Source organism: Schistocerca cancellata, chromosome 2 (genome assembly GCF_023864275.1).
Source record: "Schistocerca cancellata isolate TAMUIC-IGC-003103 chromosome 2, iqSchCanc2.1, whole genome shotgun sequence".
Lineage (NCBI taxonomy): Eukaryota > Metazoa > Arthropoda > Insecta > Orthoptera > Acrididae > Schistocerca > Schistocerca cancellata.
The window spans coordinates 404,890,188-404,909,299 of NC_064627.1; the positions used below are offsets into that span (position 1 = coordinate 404,890,188).

General features: G+C 38.7%; 1 protein-coding gene across 1 annotated transcript in view; it reads left to right on the forward strand.

Moving 5' to 3' along the window:
* Positions 1–10,291, forward strand: part of LOC126161849 (mucin-17-like) — an 81,430-nt gene extending 71,139 nt beyond the window's left edge. The window contains exon 20 of the mRNA XM_049917955.1: positions 9,531–10,291. Within this exon, the coding sequence (XP_049773912.1) occupies positions 9,531–9,725 (195 nt within the window). The 3' untranslated portion in view covers positions 9,726–10,291. The remainder of the gene's footprint in view (positions 1–9,530) is intronic.
* The last annotated feature ends 8,821 nt before the right edge of the window (positions 10,292–19,112 follow it).

The window sequence follows — 19,112 nt, forward strand, 5'->3', positions numbered from 1 at the left end:
GAGCATAAAACCTGGAATTGGATAGCTCAATGACAAAATTTGCCTCTGCTAACCCTCCCCATCCTACTCCTTGATACGTTATATGTGTTACTTTCAATTTTTTTCTACTAATTTTGAATTCAAAGCATATTGTCTTCCATAACATATTTGCAGTTTTAGTTGCAGTTTCATGAACACTTTCTGCCATTATCTTTGCACTTGAAATGTTGTTGGGAATTGCTAAAATAGCAGCAGCAAAAGTGAGACATTTCACGTCTCACTTATTCTTGTCACCAGTAGATTCCTAAGTCCTTTTTTACATCATTTTCCCATTTTCTTGTGACCTTGTTTCCTTGCATGTTGTATCTATATTAAATTCTTTTAATGTGAAGAGTAACTTTATCTATGGAATTGTAGGGCTATTTAAAGCCAATCAAAATGACAGCTGTGTTGAAGCTATGTATTGTTCAATTTCTAAAGATCATTTTCTGGTTAAAAATTTGTCCTAGACATCTTTTTCTTTTCTTTCTGAACCCAGCATAGTATTCACCAATTCTGTGTTCTGGTCATTTTTTATCTTGTTCAGTAGTGCTGTTGAAAGAATTCTGTGAGATACAGGTGGTAAGGAGAGGCCTCTGTAATTGTTGGACTGCATTGTCTCCTTTTTTTTGTAATGTGTCATGAGGGCTTGTTTCCAGTCATTTGGTATTCTTCCTTTTTCCCTGCATTCTTTGATATTTCTGTGTAAGGTTAAAGCTGCAACTTTTCTGAGTACTTTGCACTTCTCGCATTCACAGGTGAATTATTGTATTACAGTTCATGACAACAGTGTTCAGTTTGCTGTAGAGTTGGTGGTTTTAAATGTAAGTTCTCCTTTTGGGGCTATGCAAACTGTAATCATTTTGCTGGTTTCTCACAAGTTAGAAGCTCTTGCAATGACTAAATTTTTTCTTCTAGTGCTTCCATCTGTCTATTATTATAATTTTTGAAGTCTCTTTTCTAATCTCTGTGAATGTGTACAAGTCTCAGCATTTTTTATGAAAACTCCATTTTTCCCAGGCTATTAATCTATTTATTGTCACTGTGTCACATGTCAAGTTTCATCATTTATGGCTTCTACATACTGGTAGTTCTTTTGGCAAATTCTTTTCTGTTTTCTGACTTAATTTTTTGTCTAATATAGAGATGCTGTTGGGTTTTGGCTTCAGTCTGTTCAGATGGAATTTTATTTTTATCTCCATTACCAAGTAGTGTGGGGCATTGTCCCAAGATCCTTGACATCAGATCTGGCTGAAAACTCATTCTTGATTTGTTTTGTCTTTTCTTGGGTTGCTGAAGCAATTATAATATCATCTACATGAATGAGTAGGAAGACTGGACATTTCCTACACTATCTACAAAGAAACGTGGATCTGAATTTGTGAGTTGCAATCCAATTATTGTTATGCTTGCATTCAACATGGCTCATCACAGTCGACCAGCTTGGTGCAGTCCATAAATAGGTTTTTTTTTTTTTTTTTAAATTTGCACACTTTACCACCAGATTTCAGTGTTTGGAGCATGTCACTTGCTTTCTTGACTATATGATTATCTTTTCCCAAATCTTTAATCTTTTGTAATGATTTGACCAGTGATTCCTGCTGTTCCATGAATCTGTGTCAATTTCACCATTCAGAAATGCAGTGGTGATATCACGCTGTGAGACATGCTACTCAAATTTGAGGGGCAGAACTATGAGTAGTCAAAATGATTCTGTTCTGCAACTGTGGAGAATGTTTCCACAAAGTCAACTCCAGTTAAATCCTCATTCAACTACTCACGCTTTCCTCCTCAGCAAAGATCCATCAGTTCTGTATTTGTTCCTCAAAACAGCCCAAAGTCAACTATCCTATCATTTGTTGATACGTCTACAATGTCCCAGATATCATTTTTCACTGGTGACCTGATTTCATCATACACACATCAAAAAAGTTTTGCATCACCTCACTTCAGAGAGTTCCAGAGCCTGTACAGAAAACTGGAATAGAGATCAACATAAACATCATTTCCACTCTTTTTATTGTTCATGAAAACCACACATTTCATGATGTACCACCTTACAGCGAGACCTTCACCAGTGGTGGTCCACACTGCTGTACGCACTAGTACCTCTAATATCCAGTAGTATGTCCTCTTGCATTGGTGCATGCCTGTATTCATTGTGGCATAATATTCACAAGTTCATCTAGGCACTGTTGATCCAGATTGTCCCACTCCTCAATGGCGATCCGGCATAGATCCTTCAGACTGGTTGGTGGGTCACAGCGACCATAAACAGCCCTTTTCAATCTACCCCAGGCATTTTTGATAGGTTTCATGTCTGGAGAACATGCTGGCCACTCTAGTTGAGCAATGTCATTATCATGAAGGAAGTTATTCACAAGATGTGCATGATGGGGGTGCGAATTGTCGTCCATGAAGATGAATGTCTCGCCAATATGCTGCACTATCGCTCGGAGGAAGGCATTCACATACTGTACAGCCATTACAGCACCTTCAATGACCACCAGTGGTGTACATTGGCCCAACATAATGCCAACCCAAAACAGCAGGAAACCTCCACCTTGCTGCACTCACTGGACAGTGTGTCTGAGGCATTCAGTCTGATAGGGTTGCATCCAAACACATCTCCGATGATTGGTTGAAGGTATATGCGACACTCATCAATGAAGAGAACGTGATGCCAATCCTGAGTGGTCCATTCGGCATGTTGTTGGGCCCATCTGTACCACGCTGCATGGTGTCGTGGTTGCAAAGGTGGACCTCGCCATGGAAGTCAGAAGTGAAGTTGCGCATCATGCAGCCTATTTGCACACAGTTTGAGTTGTAACATGATCTCCTGTGGTTGCATGAAAAGCATTATTCAAAATGGTGGGGTTGCTGTCAGGGTTCCTCTGACCCATAATCCGTAGTTAGTGGTTATACACCCTAGGGCAGGCTAAGGGAGGTATGTCATTGACTGTTCCTGTCTCCTTGTATCTCCTCCATGTCCGAACAACATTGCTTTGGTTCACTCTGAGATGCCTGGACACTTCCCTTGTTGAGAGCCCTTCCTGGCACAAAGTAACATTGAGGATGTGACCAAACTGCGGTATTGACCATCTAGGCTTGGTTGAACTATAGACAACATGAGCCACGTACTTCCTTTCTGGTGGAATGACCGGAACTGATCATCTCTTGGACCACCTCGATCTAATAGGTGCTGCTCATGCATGGTTGTTTACATCTTTGGGCGTGTTTAGGTACATCTCTCAACAGTCAAAGGGACTGTGTCTGTGATACAATATCCACAGTCAATGTCCTTCTTCAGGAGTTCTGGGAAGTGGGGTGATGCAAAACTTTTTTCTTGTGTGTATGTAGCCCCAAACCAGCCTCAGTGATCAGGACTATGTATTGCATCACGGCACTGATCCCTGTTGCATTTGACATGAAGTTAGCACCATGAATTGGACTGTTGAGTGTGTTGGACAGGTATGACACTTAAAGAATTATTGAATTCATCAAATGATAAGTCATCATTGGGATGAATTCTTGGCCTGTGGTGGTTGGAAGCCCATTTTCCTCAGAGCCATGGAATGGTTCATCCTCTGACAATGGTTCTGGATCAGTGTATCACCATTGAAGTCTCCTCCAGTGGAATTCATGTTGATGCCTCCTCTTTGTTGATAATCTGTTTCATCTGAACAGAGGTATCACATAGTGGTGGTACCAGTACCAAAGGTACCTCAAGTACTATCCTGTCCTGTGGATCATGTCTCCTCTGCAGAGAGTACAGGATCTGGTATTACTTCTCCATTTGACTGCAAGTGGTGTTTCAATGGTAGATATAGGCATCCTGTATTGTGACAAACGGAACCAGAGAGGGCTCAGGGTGTTATACTGCTCTCCATTAGCAATAGGTTTGAGGTGCTGTGTTTCACTAAACAGAAACTGACCCAGTGGGACTCACTTCACTTGTTTTGCGGAAACCTGTCGTGTCCAGCATCAAGAGGTGGCAAATGCCATAGGGTACGTGTCTGTTAAGCATGAGTAGTTCAAACATATGGCGAATGATGGTACCCTTTAGGTAAATGGCAGCAAGGGACAAGGAAGGATGCCAGTTGCACTCAGTGCATCTGCCTGGGGGCCTCATTCAGCATGTTGCAGAGGCTGTTCCATCAATCATTGAGGGAAAAGGGTGCAAGCAACTGCAAATTGTGCACATGTTAGAACAAATGATTGATGTCTGTCATCTGGGCTCTGAGGTCACATTTGGATCATTCCAGTGACTGGGAACTCAGGTCCACCAAGATAGAAACTGAAGCTGCATGTGAAACTGTTTGGGCAAGACAGTCATAAAATTGTAATTGTATCCTTTTATTGCCCACAATACTTCTCTCCTGGTCCAACCAAAAACTTTAAAGAAAACCTAAGTTCACTTGTATGCAAGTTCCCCAATCATGCTGTATCATTGGTAGAGACTTTAATCATCCAACAAACAATTGGAAAAATTACAATTTTGTTAGCGGTGAACATAATAACACATCCTGAAACATTACTAAATACGGTACTTCTTCTGCAATCTACCTGGAACAGATAGTTTGGAACACTACTCATGATGGAAATTAGGAGTATTGGCTCTAAAGGTAACAAATAGCCCTGACTTCATTGATGATGTCCATATCAAAACCAGTATCAATGATCATGATGTGATAGTGGCAACAATAATTACCAAAGTACAAAGGACAAGAAAAACTATCAAAAAGATCCATACATTCAGTAAACTAGATAAAAAATCAACAGTGTTATATCTCAATGAGAAACTGAAACTTTCAACACAGGGCAGGAGCATGTAGAGAAACTATGGCTCAAGTTTAAAAGAATAGTTGGCAATGCACTGGACAGATATGTACCTAGTAAAACAGTTCATAATGGGAAGGACCCTCCATGATATACAGTCATGGTAAAGAAATGTGTAAAGAAACAAGGACTACTGCATAGTATGTGTAAAACAAAGCATAGGACTACAGACATGCTTCATGAAACACATTTGCCTCTCAAGAGGGCAATGTGTGAAGCCTTCAGAGACTACCATTGCAGAATACTGTCAAATTATCTTGCACAAAACCCAAAGATATTCTGGTCATCTGTAAAGGCTGTTAGTGGCATCAAAGTTAGTGTCCCATCCCTAGTGAATGAGAAAGGAACTGAAAATGGATGTAACAATGCAAAAACTGAAATGCTTAACTCTGTTTTCAAATATTTCTTTACAAAGGAAAACCCAGGAGAATTGCTCCAATTTAATTCTTATTCCACTGAAGATATGAGTGAAATAGGTATTAGTGTCAGTGGCATTGAGAAACTGCTGGAATCGTTAAAACTGAACAAAGCTCCAGGGCTGGACGGAATCCCTGTCAGATTCTATACTGAATTTGTGGCTGAGCTAGACCCCCTTCAAACTATAATCTATCATAGATTCCTCAAACAAATAAACATGCCCAGTTCTTGAAACGAGAAAAGAAAGCATAGGTCATACCCATCAACAAGAAGGGTAGTAGACATGATCCACAAAGCTTCTGTCCAATGTCCTTCACATAGATTTGTTGTAGAATCTTAGAACACGTTCTGAGCTCAAACACACACACACACACACACACACACACACACACACACACACACACACATGCAACTGAAACCACATTGCCTATAATACTGTTACATTTACATTCCATCCAGGGTTTTCCGTTGTTTGATGTAGGTGCAGATAATTTTGTTTGGGCTGAATACTGTTATGATCCAGAAACTTCACACTTGAAGCCTGTGATCTCTAGGTGCCCATACATGACAGACTTTTGAAAAGTCAGAATAGTCTACAAAAATCTCCCCTTTGCCTTTAGAATTGACCTTTTCTTTGTTTGGTAATTTATCTAGGATTACAGCCTTTTGATCAAATGTACGAAGGTGAGACATATTAGGTTTTCTCTTCAATCACTTCTCATTTGGAGTTTCATCAGACAACATTTTAGTTAAGCAACAATTTGGGATGTAGCTAGCTGTGTTGATGGCTTCAGCCCAATATGAAGGCGGTAGCCATGACCTGAGCAGCATGCAGTGAGTCTCTTCAACTAACAGGCAGTTCTTTCATTCAGCTGTGATGTATATGGAACTGTTAGACACCACTGTATTCTTGCCTTTCTGAGGATGGAGTACTTTCTTTCATTGCAATACTCCTTACCATTCTCTGACTGAAAGGACTTAATCTTATGCCCAGTCTGATTTTCAATAGGTTTTTTAATGCAATAAAATTTGTTAACAACTTCTCCTTTGTGCTGAAGGAAATAGACCTGACACCGTCTGCTGTGGTCATATATAAAGATCATAAAAAATTTGCACCACCTTCAGATGTTTCTCTCGATGGCCAACAGACATCAGAGTGGATTAATTCCAGAAGTTTGTTTGAGTTCCCTTCTTGTTTGGTGAAGATAGTGGATGTGATTTTTTTCCTTTAAGACACTTAGTACATCTTGTTACATCGACGTCACTGAATTTCAAATCTGTCATATATTCATTTTTGAGCATTCTGAGCATACCTCCTGAGTTAAAGTGGCCTGATCAAGTATACCAGATTTGCATATCACTTCTCGTGTCCTTCAGTTTAACAATGAGACATGCCTTTGGAACATTTACTTGTAAGTAAAACAAGTTAGCAACTCTGTTTGCATTCACTTTGGTTTTATTGTTAGTATCTCATACAACTGCATGAGTTTTCTCGAATGTCACTGTGTGGTTGTTTTTCACAACCTCTGCCACTGAAATGAGACTGGGCCCAAGTTTAAGCATACACAAAAGGTTTTTTTGCGTTATGGAGTTGCCGCAATTGGCTGCAGTTGTGATGCAAACATCGCCCTTATTTTTTACGTGCATAGCACTGTTGTCTGCAAGCATTAAATTCTTTTGTGTTTCTGCATGTGTGTCCTCCAACCATTGTCAGTGCACCAAAAAATTTTTGAGTTGTTAAACTTCCGAGCAGGCTCATTCATAGAGAAACAGCAGTGGGCTTCATTGACATTGTTTGCAGCTTGCACACTTAGTTTCTTCTTGAAAATGCACTCATCTTTGTGTGCCTTCTTGTTAAAAAAGTTGCACTTGTATGTCAGTTTCCCTTTTTTAAATTTTTGTTCCAAGTTGTCACTCACTCACAACATTTTCTGGCTTGTTCACAAAATGTTTGCTGGTTTCATAAACATCGCAGCATTCTGAATCCTTGCATTGTGTTCTTCCAAGATTTTTATTTTTAGCATCTCAACATCCGGTAGACTGCCACAGGATTCAACACCACATCTAAAACTGTCATAGCTATAAGGAAGACTGTAGAGCAGCATTATTGATTATAGATCACTGTTTATGTTGACATCCGTTACTTGTAACTTATCCATAGCATCAAAGAATTCAGTAAGATTTTGGTTCATGTCATCACTGGGTGGCATCTTGTGAAGAATGAGGCATTTGAGCAGTGTTGCTTTGTGAGCAGATCCTTGGGAAGTGGTAGACTGTCACAGGATACAACACCATAAAAAGTAAAGCCATATTGATGTGATGTGCAATTCTTTATTTACATCAGCTCAGTGGTATTGACAGATATATCAAGTCTGCTTTTATGTTCCTGTCTGCCACTTCCCATGCTTTATATGCAACTTGTGCAACAGCAAACAGTTCTCCTTTACCAGACACTGCAGGTCACAATATGGCTCCAGATACATTTCCTCAAGCGTCATTTTTGATGAGTAGTGCTTTGACTTATACTCTCCATGTGTTGTAAATTACGAGTGACAGTGTTTCTAATGGGAGTCCATGTGCAGCAGTCATATGCACCATATTCATTCTGATAATAAACTCATTAATTTCCACTTTTAAGCTCCCGAATCTGAATTTTTGTCTAAGCGAAAAATGTCATTTTTGCTGATCGCGTAACCTGGGCACATAACAGTCATGACACATAATTACTGAACAACTTTATCTGCAACTCACTGCATCACTGCACAGAGAATAACACAGAAATACTAAAATTTGACTTGAAAACATATGCATGGTGACATCTATAGACACCAAAGATTACAATGGTGGTAAAATTTGAATCTCAACAGATACAGCTGATACAAGCCTAAATGTGTGTTTGGGGATGATGAAGTTTTGTTCCTCTTTGGTAATTTAAGAAAAAGGTTGAAGTTTGTGGGCATGGATAAGGTATTTGCTATTGTTATTGGTGTGTTTGTGAGCTGGAAGGTAGTTACACATGGTTTTGGATTATTTTTGATGACTCATGTTTTAGTGCTTCCTAAAATCCTTCCACTTTTTATCGATTTCTCTTATTGTCATTGTCCACATGTGTATGGGGCCATGATGATAGTATATTCTTTGTTTCTTGATCAAAACGAGTAAAGCTGGAAATGTAAAACATATTATTGATTCTGTTTGCCAGTGAAGTAGTTCCAAGTACTGTTGTTTAATGCCCAGTTTCCCTTTATAAACCACTTGGTGTTTGGATTAGAATGAGTTCTCATATACACAAGCTGGTCACAAACAGTCTGAAAAGCTTTTGTAATGGTGTTGCAGGGTAAGTTGTGCTGAGAAATAATTGTTAAGATTAGCATTGAAGTTAGCCGGTCGAGCTTTTGTATGTGAAAATTCAAGCAGCCCACCAGAGACAGTGTCCCCAAATGTGTTCTTCGTTTGGTTTCCTATAACCGAACAAGAGAGTGATGCAAAAATTGGACATGGGGTGGTAGTCACTATTGAACCCGAGCCAAGTCTGAGCAGTCTTGTGCACTATCATTTACACCGTGAGAACGATTGACACAAATTGTGGTTCTAGGAGCTTCAGTCCAGGACCGCGCGATCGCTACGGTCGCAGGTTCGAATCCTGCCTGGGCATGGATGTGTGCAATGTCCTTAGGGTAGTTAGGTTTAAGTATTTCTAAGTTGTAGGGGACTGATGACCTCAGTTGTTTAGTCCTATAGTGTTCAGAGCCATTTGACACAAATTGTCTGTGGCAGGCTGTTTGAATTTACACATGCAATGACCTGATTGGCTAACTCAATGCTAATTAACTTGGAAAATCAGCACGTCCTATCCTGCAATGCCCTTACAAGCTTTTCAGACTGTTTCTAACTATCCAGTATAGTTTGTAATCTACCCCTCCCTCACATCATTGTAAGGGTGTCCCTTTACAAGTTGGTTTCTTGTAATGCTCAAATTATGATGCTTTGCCTTTTCTGTACATCCATTAATTGTTTTTGTTTTCCAATTTTTATGCAAATGTTGATCTTCAGTGTTCTTAGCAAACATATTTGGTTAGGTCTAGAAACCTCTGCCTCTCCCCTCCAGACTCAAAGAGTCCTGTTGCACCATTGTATCCAGCAATGGAACATTATGCTTAGTTAGTAATCTATTAATTCCATATCATTTGCCTTTTAGCTTATCTATGTTAATTTATCACTTTTCCAAGAAGTTCAGTATGTGCTTTTTTTTACAGAATGATGAGGGTGCTCCTCTTATGTGCATAAGTGAAGAAGGCCTATGGGAACTCCAGGGAGTACTTAGCTACCATAGCAACTGTGGTAGAGGATACCATCCCTCAATATTTAGCTCTATCACCTCAGTCCGAGGATGGGTTGAGAAAACAGTTGGTAGCAGATTTGAACAAAAGTCAACATTTAATGTGAGGTAGAAACTACCTGCCTGTTTACACAGGACTGTTGAACAGATATTTTTCCCACTGATGTTTTATTGTTAGTACGGGTGCTTTATGTACTTACTGTGACTGAATGTACATTGGACACTGTTGTTCCAAATCAACTTGTGGAAAGTGTGATGTAAAGTGTACAGTTGTCGTACACTGTTTAAGTGTGCAATATGTGACTGACATATTAAGTGCAATGGAGACATACACTGAATAATACAAGACTGATGATGCAAAAGACATTTTCCTATGTATAGTCATTTTGTTGCTTGTGTATACTTGACATAGTGAAAACAACTGAAGAACATTAGCAAGGAAAGTGTTTGAAGTTCCAAAGTGATAGTACGCATTGTGTGTGAAACGTGTACAGATGTAGTTTTTGAGGGGAAAAAGACATACAAAGTGCGAAATCACAACTGTCTGTACATAACTGAAACTTGTTGTTGTAGCTACTGCGAACTACTGTTTCTACATTTAAAAACAGAGAAAAAAAAAAGACAGCTGTGAATCTTCTTGAATGTATCAAATGTACAGTCCATATCTATATGTATATTCAGATTCTACAAACTTAGGAAAATGGCTTGTATGATTATACATTAAGAAAGGATCTTGTGTGTGTGTGTGTGTGTGTGTGTGTGTGTGTGTGTGTGTTTGTGTGAGAGAGAGAGAGAGAGAGAGAGAGAGAGATCAGAATTTTGTGGTTCTTAACTCTTGTGCAGAGATTTGCTCATATGTTCGCTGTTTTAGAAATTTGTGCCTTGAAATGTAAATAATGTAATTATGTTTTATAGAATGTAAATTAATGAAATATATTAAGCTATATATAATGTACTGTTTTGAATATATTCTTTGTAATTGCCAGAATATTTTTGTTTTATTTTCCACCTTTTTGTTTGTGATGTTGTAAATGATTATTTGGTGTTATCTCATATTAGACCATAATTTTAAGCATTTCTTGTGATTATGTCATTGGAACAGTGAAAGAATATTAATTGCTTACAACCAAATTTTCATCTGTGGAAAGTACTTTCAATATTTCTATATCAGTAGAATATAGAATAATATCTGGAATTGGTAACAAATGAGTGAAAAACTATATAACATCTCGAACTATGGTTTGTAAATTAAGATCAGTTCAAAGAATAGTTCCACATGCTGTTGAAGTATGAGACATTTTGGCTGATGTATTAATGAAACATGCTCATTATCCACAAATGTATATTTATTAACAGTTGTCTGTTGGAAAAAGAAAGAAAGAACCATAAAGGCACACAGTGTAGAGTGCTTAGTCAATGTTGCAGAGAGCAGCTTACATCAGGAGATAGGAGACTTACATTTAAACAACAGGCATGGTGTAGCCTCTAACTGGATAGTTCAATCCAGGTGCACATTAAGGCAAAGCTTCTATCTGCAAGTCTTCAAACTAATATCATGGTGGGGCTTGATACCAGTGTAGAATTGAATGCTCTGAGTGTCAATTAACAAGGGACTATTTTTTATGTGTGGTGAGAGGGGAGGTTCAGGAGAGAGGGAAAAGTTATGGGAGAAGGGGCAATTACTCGGTCAGTGTCAAAATAAAGTGCCCATCTAGTTTCCAAGGTGGCCTTTACGTGTGGTCACATAACCCAAAGAGGGTGAGTCTGGATGCTAAGTAGTAGCCTCATGTTGGACAGTAAATAACCAGCAATCAGCAATTTTTAAAAGAAGCATGTGTGTCTGACTTGGTACACTATACTGGTAACACAGTTGTAGAAGTAAAATTTAACTAAACAAATTGTGATTGGTTTAATGGTTTTTATCATCCCACCCCTTCCTTCTTCCTTAAATCCATATTACATGGGTGGACAGGCCAAACAGAGCCAGAAAACCAAAAATTTCACACGATATATTTAATGTGATTTTACAAAATTAAACAATCTAACGAATGGATTATGGATGATTTAATGGTCAACAGTGTGCTATGTATATTTGAATCTTGAAGTATGAGGCAGTCAGAAACTCTTAAATAGCTGCAATAATGACTACCTGCAGCAATACTTTCACAGCAAAAATGAGAAGATGCTTCTAAGATTATAATACCATTGATAAGACTTGCAATTTTTGAGAAAACTAATTTATATTAATGATTATTTGTGTGTGTGTGGCAAGATTGCCACAAAACAAATATACTAAGCGTATGACTGTACTTGGCTTGTATTTCTTTTTGGAGTGATGTTTTTATGAAGTTAATTATAGTGAAATCAACAGTGTCTGATTGTGTAGCATTTTAAAAGTAATTTCAAGCACAAAAGAATTATGAAGTCCAATAAAAGTATGTTTGTCATTGATCACTAAAGGGAGCTGTTATGTTGATTGCTTATGTGAATCTATGTTTCTTCTACTGTTGAAGGACTTAGTCCAAAACCTGAATATTTCTAGCATTCTTTTTCATGGCATCGTTTGTGAATCAACAGCTGTTCTGTATGGTGAGTATCAATCTGCCCTTTCAATATTGATGGTATAGTAATCTATGTAACTTTACTGATAGAAAACACTATCAGTTGTGCATATATTAGAAAAGTTGAAATTAGTTTAATGTGAATACATGCCACACTGGAACTTTTATTCTTAAGTCTAAATATTCTGATAAATTATGGAAGCAGTTCTATAGCTTATTCTTTTTCTCTGTTTTTTGAATATCTGGGCATTTTCAGTTTCCTGACTCATGTCTGTCAGTAACATGTTAAAAACTCTTGCAGTTGAATACAGAACTCCATCAGAACCTTGCACAAAAACAAGTAGTCAATATAGACATTAATTTTACGCCTTTTATTATTGTTGTGAATTTCACAGTCCATCCTAAATTCAATTCTGATGTTAGCGACAAGGGGCAAATTGTGTGTTCTGGAGATATAACAGGATGGAAGGTGCACGGTGGAGGGTAAAAGCATGCGGGAAGGTAGGTCGCTGGACTGTGGTCATGCAATTCCCTCCGTCATAGGTCTGCAAACTGAATAGCAAGCAGGTGATTACCCTCTCTACCTACCCCACTATATCACAAGAAGCAACTGCAGGATGTTTCACAAAGCTATACCAACCCTCTACAGTACACCCTATGAATCATTGGCAGTGATGCAGTGCGCAGACATGCAGGGTGGGGGGAGGGAGGGGGTTTTGTTTAATTCATACAGAATGCATTAACATTACCTAGAATACAGATATATGTCACTATAATACTACACAAGGAACACATATGGACAGAATCTACATAAATCTCTGCACACTGCTCTATACTGCTGGATGGGGAAATTGATTTTTAGTCATCCTGTATGGTAGTTGCAGCATTCTTCCACAAAAGGTAACATCCCCCACCATGAGTGCTGCTCGCTTTTCAGTTTACAGACAGATTGTACCTTCCCAGCATTTCCTGTCCTGTCCTGTTCCATGAACAGACAAAGTAACTTCACTGGGCTCTTGCTTATATACTGGACTTATTTTCAGTTTATTAAATGAGTACTTATTTGCAGTTGTTATGTGCGCTTCTATGTAAAATACATTCCTATACACAGTGGTTGAGAAGTATATAGCTTGTGTGATAATGTCAGTCATTTTTGTAGTGTTGTTGGGAAAGGGATTGGATTGGTAAATGTGGCACCATGCTGCTGTCTGTCATTAGCAGCATATTGTAAAGCTATATAATGGTGCTGAATTTATGACTGACAAGAAAGTTACTACACTGCTCTCACCATTAATTGTGTTACTGGTACTCTGCGTAAATCTCTTCCATTTGGGAATTGCTGTTTAACAAAATACAGTCTGATCAGAAAAAAATACAGTGATCCCTTAACTAAACCTTAAAGCTCATAAATATTCCTATCAAATAAGCCACTCAACTTGTGTTAGTAAAACAGCTACACAAATTTTTGGGTATAATTGTTGACAAACTTCTCTCATGGAAAAAACATATAGACCATAGTTGTAAGAAAACCAGTACAAATGTGTATGTACTGAAACAGTCCTTCTTGCACCATGATAGCTTGAGACAAATATGCTTCGGAGTGATACATCCAAATCTTCGGTATGGTACTGAGATATGGGGTGGGGCACAAACTACCTATACAGATGGGCTCTTCAGACTATAAAAAAAGGCAGTAAGAGTGGTAGCTAAAGTAAACAAGAAAGAGCCTTGTAGAGAAATCTTCAGAAAATGTAAAACACAAACCATCTACTCAACGTGCATCCTGCAGGCAATAATGTGTTTGAAACAAAATCCAGAATATAATGAAACAAACAGTAATACACTGGGAAGGGAAAACTTTCACAGAATTGCAAGAAAAAAAAAGGCTGCAGATCGTAGTCCACATACAGTAGGAACAATCTTCTATAACAGACTACCTCTGACCTCAAGACAGCTAATTTAAACACTGTAAAGAATAAACTTCAGCATTTATTAATAGTGAAAAGCTGTTATTCAGTGCAAAATTTCAAGTTATAATGTCCTCTTTCTAAAACAGTGTATACAGTGTAAGTTACTTTTTGTAACAAAAAAAGATAATTTCTGATTTTCAAATACTGTAAGGGGTGTCCAAAAACAAACAAGCTGGAGTCTGGAATGTGCAAACTGGTGACAGGAGGGTAATATTGTGGTATGTGTAATGAGGTGTGGTTCTGACCAGAGCGTGGAAGTTCACAGCCCATCACATGCATGCACGTCACGTGACTATACAGAGCTAGCAGCATGCATCAATCATCCAATACTGCCAGTCACATTGCAAACAGTGACATGGAGGCACCAAAAGAAGAGCAAAGACATGATGTTCGTTTTCTGACAGTGAAAGGAGTAGGAGGAACGGACATTCATCGACGAATGTCACAAGTGTACGGTGAACACTGCATGTCCCTTGAAAGGGTCAACGCATGGCACAAGCCCTTCAGGGAAGGACAGGTGTTGTTAGCCAATGATGCACAGTCTGGAGCACCACATTGCATTACCGATGACATTGTTCAGCTGGTGAATGCACTTATTACCCAGGACCGCCGAGTGACAGTGAAAGCCATAGCTGCCGTGGTCGGATTGAGCATCAGAAGTGTTCACACCATCATGAAGGAACGACTGCACATGCCCAAAGTGTGTGCTCAATTGATGCCTCACAGTCTTCAACCGCACAAGAAAGCATGTCAAATGGCCCACTGCCTTGCTCATCTGCAGTGCTATGCTTGGGATGGGAATGCATTCCTGGCACGAGTGGTGGCTGGAGATGAGTTATGGTGTTATCACTTTGAACCAGAATCAAAACGACAAAGTGGAAGCATCCAGGGTCACCACCACTAAAAAAAATCCAAGGTCATCTACACAAGTCCAGGAAAGGTTAGGCTTCTTTGCCAAAGATGGCCCTCTTCTGATTCACTTCCTACAGAATGGGACAACAGTGAATGCCCAGCATTACTCGCAACCCTTGACCACCCTTTGCAAGCAATGAAATCAAAACGCCCAGGCAATCTCACCCATGGAGTCATTCTGCTCCACGACAATGCAAAGCCTCAAACAGTCAACACAGTTGCGGCACTCCTGCAGAAATTCAAGTGGGAGGTTCTCAGCCACCCTCCGTACAGTCCAGACCTCTCTCCCTGTGATTACACCATTTTTAGTCCCCTTAAAAAGGGTCTAAAGGGGCAAATGATTCACCTCGGACGACAACGTCCAACTGTACTTGCAGAACTGGTTAACATTGCAGACCCAGGAGTTTTATGAAACAGCCATTCTCTGCCTTGGGTCACAGTGGGACAAGTGTCTCAACAGCCAGGGTCAATACTTCTAACATAGAGGTATTGGTTTCAGTAATTATGCCTCTGGCTTGTTTCTTTTTGAATGCCCCTTATATATCAATTTACTCATTTATATTTCAAGTTGTAATGTCTCTTTAAAACAGTGTGTATAGCATAAGTTTGCCTTGCAACAAAAAAATGATAATTTCTGATGTTCACTATTTATATCAATGTATGCACTTCACTATGTTAGCTAAACCTTTGTATATGTGAACTAAAATCAATTACTACGTCCAAAAACTGATTGTTATATGAACAGCAAACAAAGAAATAATAGAATTAAAAAACCTCAAGGAAAATGATGTGATCAGCTTTTAATTGTTTGGTTTGGAACAGACAAAGATGTCTAGCCCAAAAATGTACATGATGATAATGATAATTATGTAGATGATGATGATGATGACAATGGTGACCTAGTTGGATGAATGACAAACATCACGGTTTTGGATGTGTTTCCAATGCCTTTGTTAAATCATTTGCATAGATCAAGGACAGGAATGGGCCAAACACTGAATCTTGCATGAGACTATATTTAATATTAAATCTGTGGTTTTATTTTAATATGAGTGAGGCCTGGTAATCTAGTGGTAAAGAGTGTGCCTGGAAACTGAGAGCTTGTGGATCAAACCCTTTTTGGAAAATAACAATTTTCAGTTTTCCTCTAACCTAGACTTCACCTCTCTGTGATACAAGGAGTCACCAGGAACGATGTGTGGTTCAGATTCCATCATAAATTATAGGTTTCCTTTCCCTGGTTGGAGAAGTGGGGTAGATTAGGGATATACAGGTCACTTTAGGGGCATCCAATTGAAAGACTTGCACTTGTCCATCGAGCCACAAAAAATTATAATTTTAATATGTTGTTAAGGTATGACTCCATCCATGCAAGTGAGATGCTCTTACTATCCATATGTTTTAATTTGCCTTGTAGAAGTATATGATGTACATAACAAAAGGCCTTGATAAAGTCACAGAAAATGCTAACATGGCAATTTTTGTTATGAGGTGGATTTGTGAGTTTGTAGATTGCTTTCTCTAGAGAGAATCATTTAAGGAACTGAAGCTGAGTGTAGCATCTCAAATATCAAGTTTTTCCCATAAATGATCATATCAATTAATCAGTAGTAATTAAAGGAAGATAGTCTTGTAAATTAAATTTTGATATACTGATTACTTTAGATTTATTGAAGCTTTATGGTCAAATTTTATATGTTTAATTATGTTGGAAAAAAGCAAGAAGAGTTACTGATAACTTCCCCATATACAAGAGTCATTGTACTCAAAGTTTCAGCTTGGCAGCATTAGTCATCAATTATTTAATTAAAACCCAAAAGATGGCAGCTAATGAGAATCCATTTCCCAGTTCGAAAGCAGCTACTTCGTTAAAAACTCCCTTACACCATGCGCTTACAAAGTTTGAACACAACTGAAAAGCTCTCCTACACCACATACAGTGAGTGCCAACTGAATGCCTTTACATTGGTCCCTCATGGTGGCAGGGGTGGCCAAAAATTCAGTCAAATTGTGGCTTGCGTGCTGCAGCACTTAGTGAAATGGCATGTTTCCCCCACTGCTACAGCACACTGTATGTATGAAGTATGTATAAGTAGGAAGAGGGGTAAATGGTGAACATGCCCTATTTAAATGGCAATGCAGTCGTACTGCATACTACTTGGATTCGTATTTCTTAACAACGTAAATCACAGACCAAATGAATTATCAGTATTACTTAATTTTTTTTGGCACACTGAATACATAACATAATTTTTGTCTGCTACAAACTGTTGGTACACAGACAGAAAGAGATAATTTCACAGATTTTTGCACTCAACTACCCACATAATTGTGACTTATTTCATTTCGTAATCAAAAAAAGCCTTTCAAACACATATTCTGACAAATATTTTGTCACGATTCAAACTCATTATGAAGATGTGGAAGCTCTCCCTGAGGAAAACAGTGAAGATGTCCTGGATATTGTTAATGTAAAAGTATTTGTCTTTACAATGGGAATTACACAGCAGATCAATCAGTTACATCTGCATGTGGACAGGGGTGCTTTGAACTGAAACTTCCAGGAACGAACGACCAAAGCAGACGCAGGACGACACTTGGCCCACACATCCTGCATGCGTAAAGTTTGGCACACTGTGGCTGGCCTTGGGCTAGGGAGTGGAGACAGGCACTGGCAGCATGGTCACTAGAAAGTTAGTACCATGCAGACTTGAGTTGTCTCCTGTTTTTTCTCAAAATGATCTAATAAAACTGTGAGCACACCTTGCCTCACTTGGTGTGCAGGCTTCATCTGGATCACATAGTTGTAGGTATGAGTCATCCTTTATAGGACAAAGCAGATGGACTGTTAGGCCAACAGTTGTTAGCATAGGGCGTACATATTCTTTTTATTCAGATGTGGCTAGCAACAAGTGTTCATGAGCTGTGAAAGTTAAGCATTCCTTTACTCACTAATAATTCTACCAACTGTGCTGTATGTTATTCATAATTTACCACTGCCAGTGCTGCAATAATGCCTCGTGCTACCTGCTCTCAACAGCTCACACCCAAGCCAGATAAAGATCATATGTTGGGAGTACAGTTCTCCACAGTTCTCTTCCTCATAATGCCTTCCTGCTCTTTCCCATCTTTTATCTATACTTCAGTCTTGACTATTAGTATCACAGTGTGTTAAAGTGTGATTTTCAAGTCAGAAGCTGCCTAGGGTCAGAAGCAATGATTGTGTGGTCATTACCTTACTCGTGAAAGGGGCAGACACTATTCTAAATTGTTGGTTAAAATTTCTTGGATAATTTGTTGGAATCATTACGAGGCAGTGCCTGTTTTGTACAGTGAACAGTACTGTTTGCTCATCAGTGATTTATTTTCCATGTGATTCTCATAATTATTGAATAATATAACTGTGTTGTCCCTCCACATGTCTGTCATTTTTTATGTCATATCAATGAAAAGAATTAATGTTTGAAAATGTAATATAATACTGAATGGATAAAAAATCTACTCACCAAACAGCAGCTGAAGAAAACACACATAAAGGTTATAGAAATCATATGAAAATCTTTTCCATTTTGTATGTGTTTTCTCGTGCCACCACTTGCTGAGCAGACTTTTTATCTATTCAATTATATTATGTTTTATTATGCTAGCTTGTTGAAACTGCTGTCCTAGTGCTCCCTTATTTTCTGCTGCATAATTATTCCAGACACAGTGATACAGTGGAATAAAACCCTATGCCTTTGTGTAGGGCTGTATCCAATTGCCAATTACCAGCAGCTTTTAGCAAATAACTTTAAACACCAGCTCACTTAGCTCATAGGAAATCATAGTCTCACTCATTCAAAACTGGAAATTTGTGGTAAGGTCTTATGGGACCAAACTGATAAGGTCATCGGTCCCTAAGCCTAAACACTACTTAATCTAACTTAAACTAACTTACGCTATGGACAACACACACACACACACACACGTGCCTGAGGGAGGACTCGAACCTCCAACAGGGGGACCGTGACAAGGCGCCTTAGACCATCAGTCATTCAGTCAATGCGCAGTTCAATA